Raw genomic sequence first — 16257 nt, forward strand, 5'->3', positions numbered from 1 at the left:
TGCTGAACGACAGCGTGTTAGCTTTGTGATGGTAGCAGCTGGCTCAAAGCGGCGTATGTACAGCCTGAAGAAGCTGCTTGCATGGCTGTAGACTCTTGCTAATTTATGTTTATACTTAAAGAAATTTTCTCAGTGACAGTTTTTTTGAAAGTTTTTCTTTTTAAAGCTTCGTTAACTAGGATTTTACTCAAGAGACTAAATATCCCTTGGTGGTCTGAATGTTCTTTCGAAAGCTTTACCACAATAATATAATAGGAGAATTTAGGGCAAATAGAAATAAAAATAAAAATAGTCAAATGAGTTGAACCCAAGAGGGAATTTGCTGTTCCACCTATTGTACATTGCAGGGGATTAGTGCTTAAGCTAAATTCCCTAAAATGTAACAGAACGTGCGCCGCACTTTACTGCTCTAGTTGACTAATCTGGCATTGTCTTTTTAAAATGAGAGATGCTTATCCAATAAGTTTGAAATATCCGCTCAGTGTTTTTTAGACAAAACAGGAGAGAAGTTTGCTTTGAAGGTTTAGCTGGAGTGTGACTGAGACAGGAAAATTATTTACGGGCGGTAATTGTGTGAAACTCTCAGTGCAGGCTTTTGACTTTGACTCACTTTTGAGGCATTTGACTGCAATCACTAGAGCTAAATTAAAAGAATAAACGTAAAGGATTTTACAACAGACATTTTTCTCCAGTGGTAAAAATATTATCCTCTTCTCCTTAGGGCTGTAGGAAATTAGCAATGTAATACTTTTTTATTATGTTGAAATTTTTATTTATTTATTTATTTTTTCAAATAATATGTCAGACTTTGGAATAATTTCAAAGGTAATAGCAGTTGGCAGTGGTTTTTAGGATTAAGCGAGGAGTTAATTATGATTATCAAAGCTATATGCAGCGCTGTAATGCATTTAACACTGAATGACTCTGATTTGTGAATTATAACACAAGTTTAATGAGATCTTAGATGCACGCAAGACATAATCATGCATTTATTTTTCCCTGAGACATTTATAAAGAAACACTGGCTGTAAAACAAACAGCTCGGACCCATTAAGCTAGCACCTAAAATGAAAAGGTGTGAGGGCTTTGTCTTCTCCTCAAGTCTTTGCCTCAGACTCACTGGGGTGCTGTGAAATTAATGAGAGAAAACTGCTAGTGTGGTGGTCGGCATAAAAACATCGGATGCTTTCTTCTGCTCAGAGGGAATTATTAAAATGCTGGTTGCCAGGCGGAGATGTGGAGATCAGTGGAAACCCCCCGGCTGTGAGCTCTGTGGGTGTCAGGAGGGGGAAGGATCACTATGAGGATGCAGGAGTAAGGCTGAAAGGAGAGGAAATGTTTTGTTTGTTTGTTTGTTTGTTATTTTCCTTTTGCTATATATCATCATCTGGTTGGCCATTTGGGTGTTTGTGGGGTTTTTTTTTTTTTTTTTTTGAGAAAACACGACAGGGGACAAATGCTGTGTGTGTGCAGCAAGTTAGGATGATGGATGGTCTCCACATGCAGAGTGTCAGTGAACACAGCAGCCCGAGCATGGTAACAACACAGACAGTCTCGAGGGAACCACATGTCAAAAAAATAGAGGCAGCAGCTCTGAACACTGTAAAAAAACAAGTTATAAAAAGTAAAAGACAAACTGTAAGATTCTGGCTGCTTGGGCACCAGAAAATTACTGGCAAATTATGTAAAATAACTGTCTTCTAAAATTGAAGTCATAACATGTAACTTAAGGTAGTGTAGCATGACGCTCCAAATCAATCTCCTGGGCTCAGACCAGCGCTCCCTCTCCCTGCTCCGCTACACTCTACTGCGATCTGCTACGCTCTGCCACGCTCTGCCCAGCTCTCCAGATATCTGTCATTGTGAAATTACAGTAAATGAGAATGCAATAAAACTTATTTATCGAGCAGAAATCATTGAAAATTTCTGATTGGGGGGTTTAGCCATTTCTGTAACCCCCTTCAAGTTGTGATTGGCTATCAGTAGCCACAGGTGAGAAAGTATTCTGGGTATATACTTCTCTCTCTAGCTTGTTTCTATTACAACTATTTGTGGCACTTTTCATGTGAAGGACTGAGTGCAGCATGAATGTCTGAAAATGTGGGCCCTATATTTAAACACTGTTTCCTCTCCCTCCTTTCTGTGATGGTCAGCTTTTCCCTGAACAAACCATGCTTTTTTTTCCTCAGCCTGTTTCACCACGGTAGAGGAAATATGCCAGTTTTAGAGTTGTTATTCCTGTAAGCCAACACTATAGCTGTCTCTGTCTCACCCACTACTCTTGCCACTGTGTATGTACCACGGTAGCTAGTGATAAAGGATGACACAGAACGAATCTGAGATGTGGATGTGGCAGTGTGCGACTTTATGTCCTCACTGCAAACAGTTTAAATAATAATTTAATAATTTGTTTGCTTTTAATGAACACAGATGATACAACATGTTATAATGTATTGTGTTTATTGAGTTCAAGCTCAGTTTTACAAGCTAGTTTCTGCACTAAACGATGAGAACATCAGTGGCACGTGACGTATCTTTACAAGGTGACAGATGAGTCATTTTATCAGAAACACCAGACAAGAAGACTTACCAAGGCCAGACTCGATAGCTTCACCATTATAAATCTGCCACTTTTGCAGCATTTTCTGGGGTTAATGAGGCATGTTTTTACCTCTGTACTCCCAGTTGTATTTTACCTGGATGTAGGCCACCTTTAGAGTTAATTATTATGACATTTGCCAACCCTAGGAGGCATACGCTGCACTTCACAAACTAACTGGGATCTCATATTAAGAAAAAGCTGAGTAATGTTGTCAGTGTTGCTGAATAAATGTATCTTCATCAGTAGCAATGCTTTGAAGCTCTGACAGGAAGGTTAAGAATACATTTCTACTTGACTATGATAGTGTTTTGTACCACGAAGTCCTGTGTCCTCTCTCTCTTGGTCTCCGTCACCATTAAAATGGAGCACAGTTTAACTCCAAAGGCAGTCGGCTCACTGTTCCCATGATAAGCTATTCAGCACATACTTCACTTTACGAAATCCTCTGCGCAAAATGTCAGCACAGTGTCATAACTGTTGGCTGTTTTCTGGGGCATTAGACTCGGCACGGAGTCAGGAGCATCTCTGCTCCTTTTAACAAGCGCTCTGTCCTCTCACAGTGCTTGTATTAAGGTTTGCTTTAGAAGGACAAGTCCATTAACTTAGGGGGAGAGGGGAAGGCAGTGAACAGATGTTTCGAACAGAGTACAGCAGAAAATAGGATGAACAGAACGATAGGGGAAGAAGAGGGCAGAGAGAGAAACTGTGGATTGAGGGAATAAAAACATGAAAAACTGAAAAAGGGTTATGGAAGCGAGGGGGAGAGAGAGAAAATGTGAAGCTAAGAATATTGAACCAGCAACAGACTCCCCAGGGGACTAAAATCCAATATCATTAGGCCCCGAAGAACTACAGTACAAAGGATTAATCCCAAAGAAAATATTAGAAGACAAAATAGAGAAAGTAAATGAACAAACTACCTTTCGGGATTTTTGGAATAAAGGCAGTAAAGTGGGAACTGGGCGACTGAGCAGTGCAGCAGTGCAGGCTGAATGAATGCTTTTAACATTTCTGAATAAAAATGCTGACTGCAATGTGAACAAAAATAGATTGTTGATTAAAAATTGAAACACATTATAGTAAACTGAATATCATTGGATTTTAGATTGAAGCCATTTGAATATATCACCCTGATCTGCAGGAAATCATTAAAGGCAATTTTCACTATTTGCTGTCATTTTTTAGACAAAATTAAGAAAAAAAAAATCAACATATTAATCAACAATGAAAATGATTAGTAGCCCTAAAATGTAACAAAATGTAATGTTATAAGAAAACATTACTTAAATATAAAGTGCATTTGTTGGGGGTTGTTCTCTGTTGCAGATTATTACACATTTTGTGCTTTACTGAGTATTTCCAACAGTAGGACAATGCATGTGGGACTGCCTCAAAATGAGGTACATTGTAAGTGAAAGGTCGGTGCGTTTAATTATTTTGAGCAGCAGCACAAGTGGCTACAGAACAGTATACTGCTTGTACCTTTTACTGGTGTTTGACTTGTTTTATTTTGAGCTTGGCAGAGTTTTAATCCAGCAATCGATTATAGTAGACCAGGAAATGTTTTGTCACTTTGGGCAAACAATACCTGTGCTAATCTGGCTAAAATATAACTAATTTAACACTAATTTTAATTAACTTTCTTCTTTGCTGTAACTTCTTTATTAATGTGACTTTCTTCTTCTTTGTCTGGTTTAATTAGTTTAATGACTCATACTTGTGTTGATTGAGACAAAGCTTGCACCTGTTGATCTCTCTGTAAATAGTGTGTTGAGCTGCAGGTGCTGGGTCCTTCAGTTTGAAAGTACGTCTGCTGTGGCTTTTGTCTAGTAGCTTCTAGAAGCAGTATTTTTATTATTCTTTTCCAGACAAACACAGACAGCTCCAACAATACTAACAGTAGCCTGAGAACATCTGTCATATATGATATAGTGTATAGTATGTAGCACAATCGAATTGGACAGTCACATAAATAAGTATAAAATCTGCTATTTTCTTACAAATGTAGCTTGAAAATTGGTCGTTGGTGCGACTTAATCATTGCTGGAAATAGGAAGTATGTTGTGCTGGCAGGAGTACTTTTGCTTTTCTGCTGTTTGATGCCACAGTTTACATTAAGCCACTTAAAGCCATCATCTGTCTCTATGAAGTGGATTCATTTGGTTTAGACCGGGGCTTTTCAACATGTGGGAAAATGAGCCTCCCCTTAGAGAAGATCATATCTCTCCCCCCCAAAAAATGTCTTACCTTTATTGCCACTGTTGGTGTAGCCTAAAATGGATTCAGCAATAAATATAAGCATCTTTTAAGCAAACACTTTTGGAAGACAGTTCCACTCTGAAGCACTATTAAACATCGGTTTCTTAAAAAAAAAAATCCGGTTGTTATTTCTGGACCAATGTGGTGGATGAAAGCAGCTCAACAAGGAATTATCGGCAAGCTCCTTTACGACCTGACATCATCCAAACAAAAGCATTTCATCCATTCAGCCATTAAACCAACCAGCCTTAGAGGGCGAATGTCCTCATCCTGGTTATTAATAGGATAAGGTGCTGGTACAAAAGTAAACCAAACTAGACATGAATTGACTTTTTCTTAATGCCGGTTGTGGAGGTCAACCCACATGCTTCATATTGCCTCTTGGCAGAATTAAGAAATGCCTCAGTAAGCCTACATGACTGCATTGCGCATTCCCATCATTAAAATAAATTGCTGTGGTCTGTGTAAAAGAAAAATATTACAAAAGAAGCCCTGTGTTCACCCCACAGCTCTTCTCAGGATTTCATCATTGTTTTGTCCCAAGGGTTCCTCAGCTGCTTCAGAGACCGAAAGACTGTGTGTTGTTCCCCTACACAGAACTTGCCCATGAGCACATGTAACAGCTTGTACGGAAACCTATTGTTGAATGAAGTAATCAATTAGTAATGAACAGTCATTTGCATCAGGCTACAATTACACATGTGGATGGAAGAAGAGAAGGGCAGGCATGATGCTGGCGAGTCTGCTGTTCATGTTGTTCAGGAGAAGAAGCCCTTCTCTAAGACAGCACTGTGTTTGAGTGCAATGGTTAGGTGGCACTTGTGCAAGCCCCCACGCTATACAAGTGAAGCTCTGCTTGAGTGGCAATTTCTCCGAGGGAGGATAAAAGAGAAAGAGATGATTGATTTAATGCCACCCTCTTCTAAGAGAGCAAGGAGACTGTCATGAGACCAGCACGTGTCCTGTCTCCACTCCACGTTCTCCCTATGGTTAAACCCAGCCTGGCTTTGTTTGCTCTCATTGCCTGCTCCGCCCTGCTCTGCCCACACTCACCTGCCCTCTATCAGTCAGAAATCATCATTAATTTAGCATTTTTCTTCTGTCCACTGGCCCCAGTTTTGACTTGTTTTCTCCCTTGGATTCCAACTCTGCCTTTCCCCTGTTCAAAGTGCTGGATTCATACTGTACATCTCAGAAGTTATAAGCAGGAATTCATCATTCCCAGCCCAGAAACAGACTGCACATAACTGAACTTTGTAGGTGCTGGGAGGCAGATTTGTCACTGGAAACGCAGGCAAACATTAGCCTGGCTCTGTCCAGCAGTATTTACGCTAAGCCAAATAGCAGCTGCTGCTGTCTTCATATTTAGTGCACTGATAGAAGAGTGGCATTGATTTTCTTGTTTAACTCTTGGCAAGAAAGCAAATGACCACATTTCCCAAAATGACAAATTGTGCCTTTAGATTCATAGTCATGATTTATGAATTGACAAAAGTGTCTGGACTTTAGTTTTTAAGTGTTTAGACCAACGTACAGTACGAGCCGATCTGTGAATTATGAGATCAGGTGCAGCTCCAGTAAAGTCGTGACATGCTGGTGCCCTGCCGTGATTATGTGTGTAGTATTTTCATTTGTCTAATTTTACATAAACACTTTTGTCTGACATATAATAAGCTGATTTTCTTGCAGAGTGAAGATCAACATCACACAGTAGCTGACTTATATTCCACTAAGTGTTTCCGACAGGTGTCATATCATATTTGTACAGCTGAATAGGCATTAAAAACCACGGTTTGACAAAAGCAGTCGTCAGTATGGATTTTCTCACACACGTGGACAGCTTCCCTGCTGTGAATGTCAAGTGCGAATTATTGAACAGAGTCAGAGGTAGAGGAGTCTCTCGCTGATCCTAGGCAGCTCTCCACCACTCCTTAGCCTCTGGCGCTTGGCAGGTAAAGCACAACAAGCTCCCGCTCAGTCAGATTTAGGGGATTATTTGCTGAGACCCTGCTCAGATTGTCTGACTTCATTTCTCAAACACCCTTCATATCTCGGTGCCAGTAGCACTGCAGCATCCTAGCATGTCAGTCCCAATCACTCATGCATCATTTGTCTCAGGTTTGTGTTGGAGAGAGCGCGAAAAGAAGGATTTGACTGAGTTTTTACGTGCATTATATTTTTTTATCTGGCTCTGTTCATGCCCAAACACAATTTATTATGTTTCATTTTTCACAAAAGTGGTGGCAGAATGGAATAAAAGAGCCTCAGTAAAAAGCCAGACAGCCTTGAGTCAGACCTCATGACACCTTTGAGTAAAAGGCTGTGTTTTTCTGCTTTAACAAAGCAAGCAAATTACATTCTCTCTGTCCTCCGGCTCTGTATGTTATTTGTCGCCTGCCAAAGTGGCTTCACATTGTGCCTTATCTCTGTTTTAAATTGGCCATGCAATAACAGCATCCCTTCTGCAAAGTTGTCCCATTATAATTGTTATAGGTAAACACACTGCCTGATGTAGACCTTGAATTGTATCAGTCGTTCTCTCGGCTTCTCCACTTCCAGACATCTTCTTTGAAACTTCAGTTATCAGGTCAGCAGATCCCATTCCCTTTATTTATTCAAGCTTTTTTGCTCCAGGACATTCAGCTCTTCACTGGGTATGTGGTGCATGTGTGTGAATATATGAATGTGTGTTTGTGTCTACAGCTAGAGTGGCAAATGGCTAATGAATAATGCAGGGGAATGGTGATGTGTTGACAGCTCTGATCACTGGGAACTGCTGAGCTGTGTATCAATGATAATGTGCCATTTCCCTTCTGTGTTCCTCCACTCTCTTATTGCAACAAATTGTGTTTTTTTGTAATTTCACCTCCCCACAACCCCGGTGCCTGTGTGTTTGTGAGTTTGTTGGGCTGCCCGGACTCGAAAACCAAACTAGGTCCTGCACTCGGGGCCTTTAACACACATTTTACAGTAATGACGTCTCATACTCTTCAGTTTAGTTTGCTGATTTGCAGCTTTTTGCCATTTATGCTCAATGAGTTTGTTGTTGTGTAATCACAATCGAAAGCACACCACAGCTGCTGAGCACCAAAGATGGAGATGTACTCTATGAGGACAGCAGCAAGAATAGCAGTGCAAAGCAAGATGCTCATGAGGTGAGAGAGACTGTTCAGTATCGGAAAGTTCAAAGGTTTGGTCTCGGCAGATTTGTCTCAGCAGCATCGCTGTCCTGGTGTCCTTGAACATGACGCTGTATCCTCCGTCTGCTTAGTGCTGCGGGCATACAGTAACAATCATGAAATGCAAAAATGTGGAACCTACAGTATGTAAATGTTTCTTCCCCTTTGACCCCCCGCATTTCGCATTTAATGAATTTAATGTTGCATGTGTTTACATAATATTTTGCAATGACTCTGGAATATATTTCAGGAGGTCACTGCAAGCCAAAGAATGTTCCCGTGTGTATTTGGTAAAGTTTATACAAACAACTACGGTATTCTTAAATAACACCAACATTTTGGCATCCAAACCAATGTTGAAATCTCTTAGTGGAACTTGATACTGTAATGACTAAAAGTTTGAACTAAAAATGAGATCGTATCCATTTTTCATGGTTGCTGTAATGATTTTTATGGGGCTTTTAAAAGACTTTTATTGTGTAATTTAATTTAATTGTTTCAGCATCTTGGGACCATGTTTGAACCATTGTGTATCACAAAACCAATTTGTTTTTAGGATCCAAATATAAATCAAACCAAGTCAAACATATTAGAAGGTACAAAGTATAAATCTTGAACAGGTTGTTGGTCTTATGAGGCCACTTCATTTAAGCACAAATGCAACATTTTGGACACAGTTCTGTAACACAAATCTGTGGAGTCTTTCAGTTTGCCTTTAGCACTGTAGACCCCTCTTTATTCTCACTATTCTCAACTCAACTCAACTTTATTTATATAGCGCTTTACCACAGCACAGCTGACCAAAGCACTTAACATATCATGCAAATATAAAAACAACATATTCTCCAGCCACTCCAGCGCCATCATCTACCCTCACTGTCTCTTCTTCTGCCTTAATAAGGTCATAATTGATTGTAATCACAACTAATAGCTGTATATAATTTGAAAACTGGCATCAATGAACATTTAACAAGAGCCAAGACATGCTGCGTTTTCTCAGTCAGTGTGCTTACTGTACATGGCACCGGTAGGTCAAGGGGAAAGTAGTAGAGATGCTCCTCGGTGATAAGACGAGTTCACAGTGAGCAGGATCGACTATGATGCGAATTGTTTGTGAACTTCACCTCTAGTTGTCATTCAGACGCTGCTTTCACAGCATAACAAAATAATAGAGAGGAGTTTTACAGATAAAAAATGTCTGATTTATGACAGCAGGTTATTTTTGAATTGGTGATATAGTCCCAGTGTTTTGCTCAGACTAATGTGAGGTGTACTGTACCTGTCTGGAAAGTTCTGTAAGGCTTTGGCATGCTGCCATTTACTCGTCTGCCATAACTTGTAAGGTAGTCGACAACCCTTTCCTCATCCTACTAGGTTGTTTAGATCATTTTGGACTGGGGTCATGAGACAAATGTGAGGGGTCAAGAAATGATTAGCAGGATAGGAGAAGAGGGAAAACTCTAGCTTTTTTCTGGTGCTGGTGATTTAATGGATGAAATTATTTGCATAAAACAAAGAGAAAATCGCTCTCTTATTGAACTGGTAGCTACTGGTACACACATGCAGTTGATAACAAGGGGGCACAAAGTGATTCTGTTGTTTGTTGGGGTGTCATAAGCCAAAGATCTTGGGAAGTAGCGGTTTACAGTAATAACTGAACCGGCGTGTTGACTGCTGTCCAAGGTCCTGATCCTGTGTCAGTCTCCATACGGTGATGCACTGCTGCCCCTCAGCTGTTCCAAGTATCATTTGTTTCTGTTTTGTTTGCTGTTTCCTGACACCACTTTACTATTTCCATCTTGGTTGAGGCCCGCGGTGGGCCGCAGGCCCTCGTGCAAGTTGTTATGAAGCATTCTAGTAACTGAACACTAAAGAAACATCAGTACATATAATCAGTTCATTAATTTCTGGTAAAAGTAAAGGAAAAACATGAAAAATAAAATGGAAAATAGTTTGCTTTGTGAATTACTCCATTTCTTTTTTAAACTGTATTTAAAAAAAAAGGTATTTCAGTAATGTAGACATTTATTCATCTGTTAATTAATTTTAAATTATGTATTTATTGATTTTTTTTGTTGTTAACTTATAATTCTATTTTTGCTTGTTTATTAATAAATTGTAAATTCTTAGTTCTTATTTGTTGCCAATTTAAATATTAATAAATGAAATACCTAATGATTTAGTAAATGTATCAATGGATTCATTTATTCAGTTGTAATTCTGTATTAATCCCTGCTTTCGTTGTCCAGTTAGATATATTACATTTATTATATGTATTTATTTAACGTTTAATACAGATGATGTATTAAATTCATTGATTATATATTAACATACTTAGAATCCATTTATTGTCGATTTAAAAAGCAATAATTTAATCAATTTATCTGTAGATTAATTTATTCATTTTAGAGCTGCAGTGATTAGTTGATTAATCAATTAGTCAAAAAAAGAACTGATGAATCATTTTAGTAAAAAGTAAATATAATCAAACACAGTCTCTGAAAATTGCCAAACTGATACTATATCACACTGTGGTGATGCCAGTGTTTTCCCATTGTCTCTATCAGGCTCTGCACTCTATTTCATTTATATAAAGTCTAAGGCTCCTCAGGCTGTGCATTACTGAGAGGCAGGGGCCCCTTGCTTCAGGGGGGCCATTAGTGTATACTTTATGACCCCATTCGGATGTTACTAGTCTGGTTTTAACAAAAGCTCGAGTGCATGTCAGCGGTTTGTGTTTGAAAATGATCAGAGCTTTGAATTTTTTAACTTTGATCGGTCGTATAGCTCATACACCACAAGTCCAGTCAAGGATTATGCGTTTTGGTATTGATTGGCCCACGGGGGTTCCTGCATCATTCACAGGAGACAAAACGTGTACTGCTGCTGGCTTGTTGAGGTGACAACACAGTGTTTCTCCCTCATATCAAAGTGTGAATTTTACATACTCTCTCCATGCACTCAAACTCTTTACCTACTATGTACACACTAGTGAATGGGTCTTTAAACTACTCATGAAACATAAGGTTAAACATCTGAGGGGTGTCCTTCTGTGCTGTCGATGAATGTAGAATTAAATTTACATTTTTGAACCGTAGCAGAGAGTTTATCCAGAACAGCATACAATAAGAATATCTGGTAGAATAACTTTAATTCTCAGATCAACTGCTTTACAAACTCTCCAGAGCAAATAATACAAAGGTCAGGGAAACTATAGATGTTTTTGTTTTCAGGCAAATTAAATTTTAAGACTGTTATGCAAATATAGTGAAGGAGCTGTATTTTTGTGTGTTTGCAGGATCCAGTCTGGCTCTTACCTCAGCACCGGTTGGTTCACGCTCATCCTTGCCATGGACATGTGCAAAGAGATCCATATCTACGGCATGATAAACGACACCTACTGCAAGTAAGACACCAACTCTCACCTGTCCTCCTCCATACTAAGAATGAAAAATGTACGCATTCCTACAAAACTTGGAAAATTAGATTCACATTCACAGCAGCACCGGCCAATCACAGCCTCCCATAACCGCGGACTGCCCTGTCGGAATACATCTCTAGTGCCTTGGTTTGGATTTAATGGTCGAATTTCCATGCTGAAATTCATATTGGGTTCTCTGTGCTGTGAATACCATTATGTTTTCCTGCCTTCTTACCCAGCAGGCTGCAGACTCTCTGTCGGTGCAGGTGTCTGGGCTGCACCACCCAATTCCACCTCTGTTAGTTTTATTTGTCGTCCTCTCTGACTCTCAGGTGATTGATTACTGTCTCCCTGTGAGGCCATAGAAGGGATGACAAACAAAATGCTGTTACTCTGGCCATGGCTGCTTCGTCTCAAGCCATCTCAGCCTTGATAGACTCTCCCATCTCTCTCCCTGTGACTCCTCTCTGCTCTCGCAGCTCAACCTGATCTCTCTCTATCCCTCGAATCAAACAGTTTTACCTAATGCACGGCGAAAACCCTGCCTTTTATCCTCTGCGTGTTCCCCATGCACAGCAGGAGCTTAAATAAAAACAGCTCCAGACACATGGCAGAGAGAGGTGATAATTCAACCAGCACGGAGGATTTTATGATTCAGTGAGGTAGTTAAGGGGCAGTGTTTTCTCCCTGCCTGTCTCTCACTTATTTCCTTCCTTACTCCATGAGACAGGAGGATATTGTGTTTCACTGAGTTTCTGAATGGACAATTTAGTGTCACACAAAGTACTGCTGTCAGTTGAATGCTCCAGTTCAACAAGAAGAAGTGATGTTTTGTGTGATGATGTTCTAAGCTTTAGGCGGCATTGACCTCAACTGTTGTGTAGTAATAGCACTTCAACAGGTACTGCAGAAAGGGTGTATTCAGGCTGTGAATTACAAGGGGTCTACCTGTACCTTCAGTCACAAACTGAAATATACAGTAGTTTCACGTTCAAGGCCTAAGGAGCATCTACTACGATATCTCACACCCCTAAAGCGGATGAGATGATGTAGCAGATGTAGAGTGACCGTAGACTTCAGCGTTCTGACTGACATCACCTGCTGTCAGGGACATGACTGATCAGGACATATGCAAAGTGTTTTTATTTATCATGCCTAATGAGCTGATTTCATGTGTTATTTTGTGCATCTATCTGTGAGTGGATTTTATTATCAGACCGTTGATTCTCAACGACTGGCTGGAACGCACCACCTCACTGCAAACTCTGTCTGATCAACAATTTCCCATTGAAATCTTCATACAATTACTAATGAATTATAAAACAAATAGGCCTAAGTTCCTAAATCTCTAAGTTCTTCTTAAAAAGCGACTTTTGGTTCAGACAGGTAATTATAGATGGATGTGTATTTGTTAGTTTTTAATTTGTTTGTAGTTATTTTCTGGAAATTGTTTATATAATTTAAACAACATAAAGTAATTAAACCAATTAAAATATATTGTTTGATTGTTTTATTTTGTAGTAGTACTTCTTGACCTTTGAGTTCCTGTGCCCAGTATTGATCATTAGTCACTGCCATGTTTCATTGTGGATCCACCGTAGAGGACACCCCTCCAAAATACATGTAATAATTTGAACCCTGGATGTAACTGAATGTATTTATTGTAGCTGGTGTGCACCACTTTAGGACGCAGAGAGGAGAGGCAGTGATTGGCTATGTGTTACTGTAAGCTGGCAGTCAACCATAGTCCTTTTCTGCCTGTGGACCCACTGGCTGGATGTTGCGATGGTCGTTTCACTTCTGTCTGTGTTCATTCTCCCAGTGAAATAGTTTCACAAGTCATCCACTCATAAAGCTGTCACTCGCTATTAGAAACTGACTGCAGAATGCACAATGAATCTATTCTACTGCTCTTCTGTTTTTATTGATTCATCGTTCTTTTTAATGGTTTGAAAATGCACAGTGTGAGCCCAGTGACTCATCATGAAATTAAAGTCAGACCAGCTTAACCCTGCTACTGAACATTGCACAGTTTTCTGGATGTTTTCGGATTTGCTTTGCGGCAGATTTGAAATTGACCTTGTCTTGACATTTTTCACGTAAGTACAGTGAAAGTAAAAAAGAAAGAAGTGAAAGAAGTATCTTCTGAATAAATATGGCTGCCAACAGCAGCTTTTCAAAAGAGAAAGTCCTGCTGAGTGGAGATTGTTTGCCTGAGGCAGCTTCAGTTCATATTGCTGAACACTGTCCTGAAGGATCTTCAGTATAATAGTTTAATAATTTAGTTGGCTGATTATTTCAGATGATAGTTTATAAAACCAATCAAAACCAAGGACATTTATAATGTGCTGACTGGAATTTGACCCAAACTGTCTGGAAGAGATTTCAGAAAGCATTGGCTTTAAATTTAAATGAAATGTAAACACATATTATCACATAAATCTTTTAACATTTATAACATCAAATTAAATCCCTGTAATACTTTACACTGATATGGCACAGACACCACAAAAGCAATTTCAGCATAGACAATGTTCAGACATCAGAGGAAGTTTTCATCACAATTTACAGTGTGTTACTTTTATATAGTTTCTTTAGAAATGTTGTTTTGTTTAACAGAGAGGCCTGGCCACAGTTGAAGCATGAAATATAAACTATGGCCAAACATACTGTATGTGGTCACATGACCAACATTTATCTGCTGCTAGATCAGCCTCTGCTCTTCTGGAAAGCCTTTCCACGCTGCAGGGATTTGCTCTTATTCAGCCCAAAGATCATCAGTGGGATCCGACACTCATGTTGGGTGATAAGACCTGGCTAGTGTCTTGTCCAGTGTCCTGTCCACTGTCATGGAGGAGGTTGGATTTATGAACTATACTGCAACCAGCCAACAGGGGGCGATAGCGCCACAGCGGCTTCACTTCTGGGAGCTGTTATGGTGTCCTTATTTTATACAGTCAGTGGTCAAGCTACACTTCACATGATTTTGGTCACATATTCATGTGACTCATTTTTATAGTACTTGGCAGATTTACCATTGCAGCCCTTGAACATGATCAGATTCATGAGAGACAGATTTAAATAAGGATCAGATACGATGAGGCTGTATTAATCCTGCATTCTCCTTCCTTGAGAAAACCTGGCACCTGCATTACCCACAACACAACGTGACCACCAATAGTTCGGTCAGAGATTCAGGGGTGTTATATTTGTGGCAGCTGATGTATTCTTGAGCAGTTAGCCTCTGAGCTACAGAGGTCTGGTAAACTCCCTGAGATCTTTACATTTTGATCATAATTGCACATAGCTCCCTTTGGACCCACAAAAGGTTTTTTTCACATATGTGAATGTATTGGTCCCTAACTCCTGTAAACAGGCTTTGATGGGTAGAACAAGGTGAGCTGGGTTAAATAATCTTTCTTTTGTTTTTTCTCCCCTTTAGGACTGAGGGTAACAAAAAGGTTCCCTACCACTACTACGAGGCTGGCAGTCGGGATGAGTGTGAGGAGTATTTGCTGCATGAGAGTGCCCCTTACGGTGGACACCGCTTCATCACGGAGAAATCTGTGTTTACCAAGTGGGCCAAGACACACGCCATCAAGTTCTTCAACCCATCATGGCACAAGTTGTGACCCTGGCTGTACCAACAAGGAAACTACATCGTCATCATCATCTGAGGACCAGCTACATTGACCGGAAGTATGCTCTCTAACGTGTGTAAACATTCATTTTGACACTAAATCCAATCCAATATCCATTAAAAAGACTGAGGATTGGTTTTAAAATCCAGCCACTTGTTTACTGGACAATGGCAACTCAGTCAGATACATTTTTATTAGTTTGACCATCCTGGACAGCAAAAACATGTCTTCTGTTTCTTGAATATTAAGTCATCTTCTCAGTTTGAGAGTCATACAAAGTGCACAGCACACTGCTCTGCACTGACCTACTGATACATTCGCTGAGTCTAGCAAAGGATGGCTTGAAGACAAACTTGAAAACTGCAAAGAAGACATCCATCCAGTGACTTGCTGTGACCTCAGCAGCTCAGATGTCCTCAGGCACTGAACAGTACAATGCAAAGGTTGAATTAAATTTTTTTCAGGACTAGCTGAAGAGGAGTTCAGTCGCAGCAACAACAAATCAAGTTGCCATGGATGTCTGACAAGTTTGCCTGCTCTGGTTCCTCCGCGTGTCCGCCTTCTGTCGGGTTGTAATTAATCTATAACGAGTATCATTCAGGCCTTCATCTCTGACTGAGGAAGTGCTGAAGGCAGGTGCACTGTCAGTTTTAATTTACTCCATCTAAAGATGATTCAGCAAACAAGGTCATTTGCAAAGGAAAACAAAAGTGGACAGAATTCTATCCAACTCGATGGTAAAGCAGAGGTGTAAATGTAAATCTTAAACTTAAAGATGTCTTTTTTTTTTTTTATAATATTGTGAAATTGAATTTTAAGAGACACGTTTTGTTGTAGGCTTGATGTGCGGATGGTTTGTTAATTTATTCTGTATCGGTACTGTAGGTTCCTTATGCTCTTTGACAGTGTGCCATCACAGTACGTAGCACAGTGTGCAATTAGAAACTCCAACCTACAGGAGTGACCCTGCAGAGGGAGAGATTTATGTGTGCAGTGAAACCATTTTAAGTTATTTGCATTCTATTATCATTTTGTGACTGCAATATCCTCTGCAGTTTATTGTATAGACACACAGGAAGATGCACTCCCTGTCTCTGTCTCACTCTTCTTCTCATCTTGCTTTTGTGCCTCTTTGTGTTCAGTATCACTGTGTGA

The 16257-nt window shown here is 39.8% G+C and overlaps 1 protein-coding gene across 2 annotated transcripts in view; it reads left to right on the top strand.

Moving 5' to 3' along the window:
• Positions 1 to 15106, top strand: part of st6galnac3 (ST6 (alpha-N-acetyl-neuraminyl-2,3-beta-galactosyl-1,3)-N-acetylgalactosaminide alpha-2,6-sialyltransferase 3) — a 55814-nt gene extending 40708 nt beyond the window's left edge. For both annotated transcript variants that reach the window (XM_020591335.1, XM_020591336.1), the window contains exons 4-5: positions 11339 to 11446; positions 14904 to 15106. In XM_020591335.1, the coding sequence (XP_020446991.1) occupies positions 11339 to 11446; positions 14904 to 15093 (298 nt within the window). In that variant the 3' untranslated portion in view covers positions 15094 to 15106. The remainder of the gene's footprint in view (positions 1 to 11338; positions 11447 to 14903) is intronic.
• The last annotated feature ends 1151 nt before the right edge of the window (positions 15107 to 16257 follow it).

Source organism: Monopterus albus, unplaced genomic scaffold (assembly GCF_001952655.1).
Source record: "Monopterus albus unplaced genomic scaffold, M_albus_1.0 scaffold14.1, whole genome shotgun sequence".
In the NCBI taxonomy this organism is placed as follows: domain Eukaryota; kingdom Metazoa; phylum Chordata; class Actinopteri; order Synbranchiformes; family Synbranchidae; genus Monopterus; species Monopterus albus.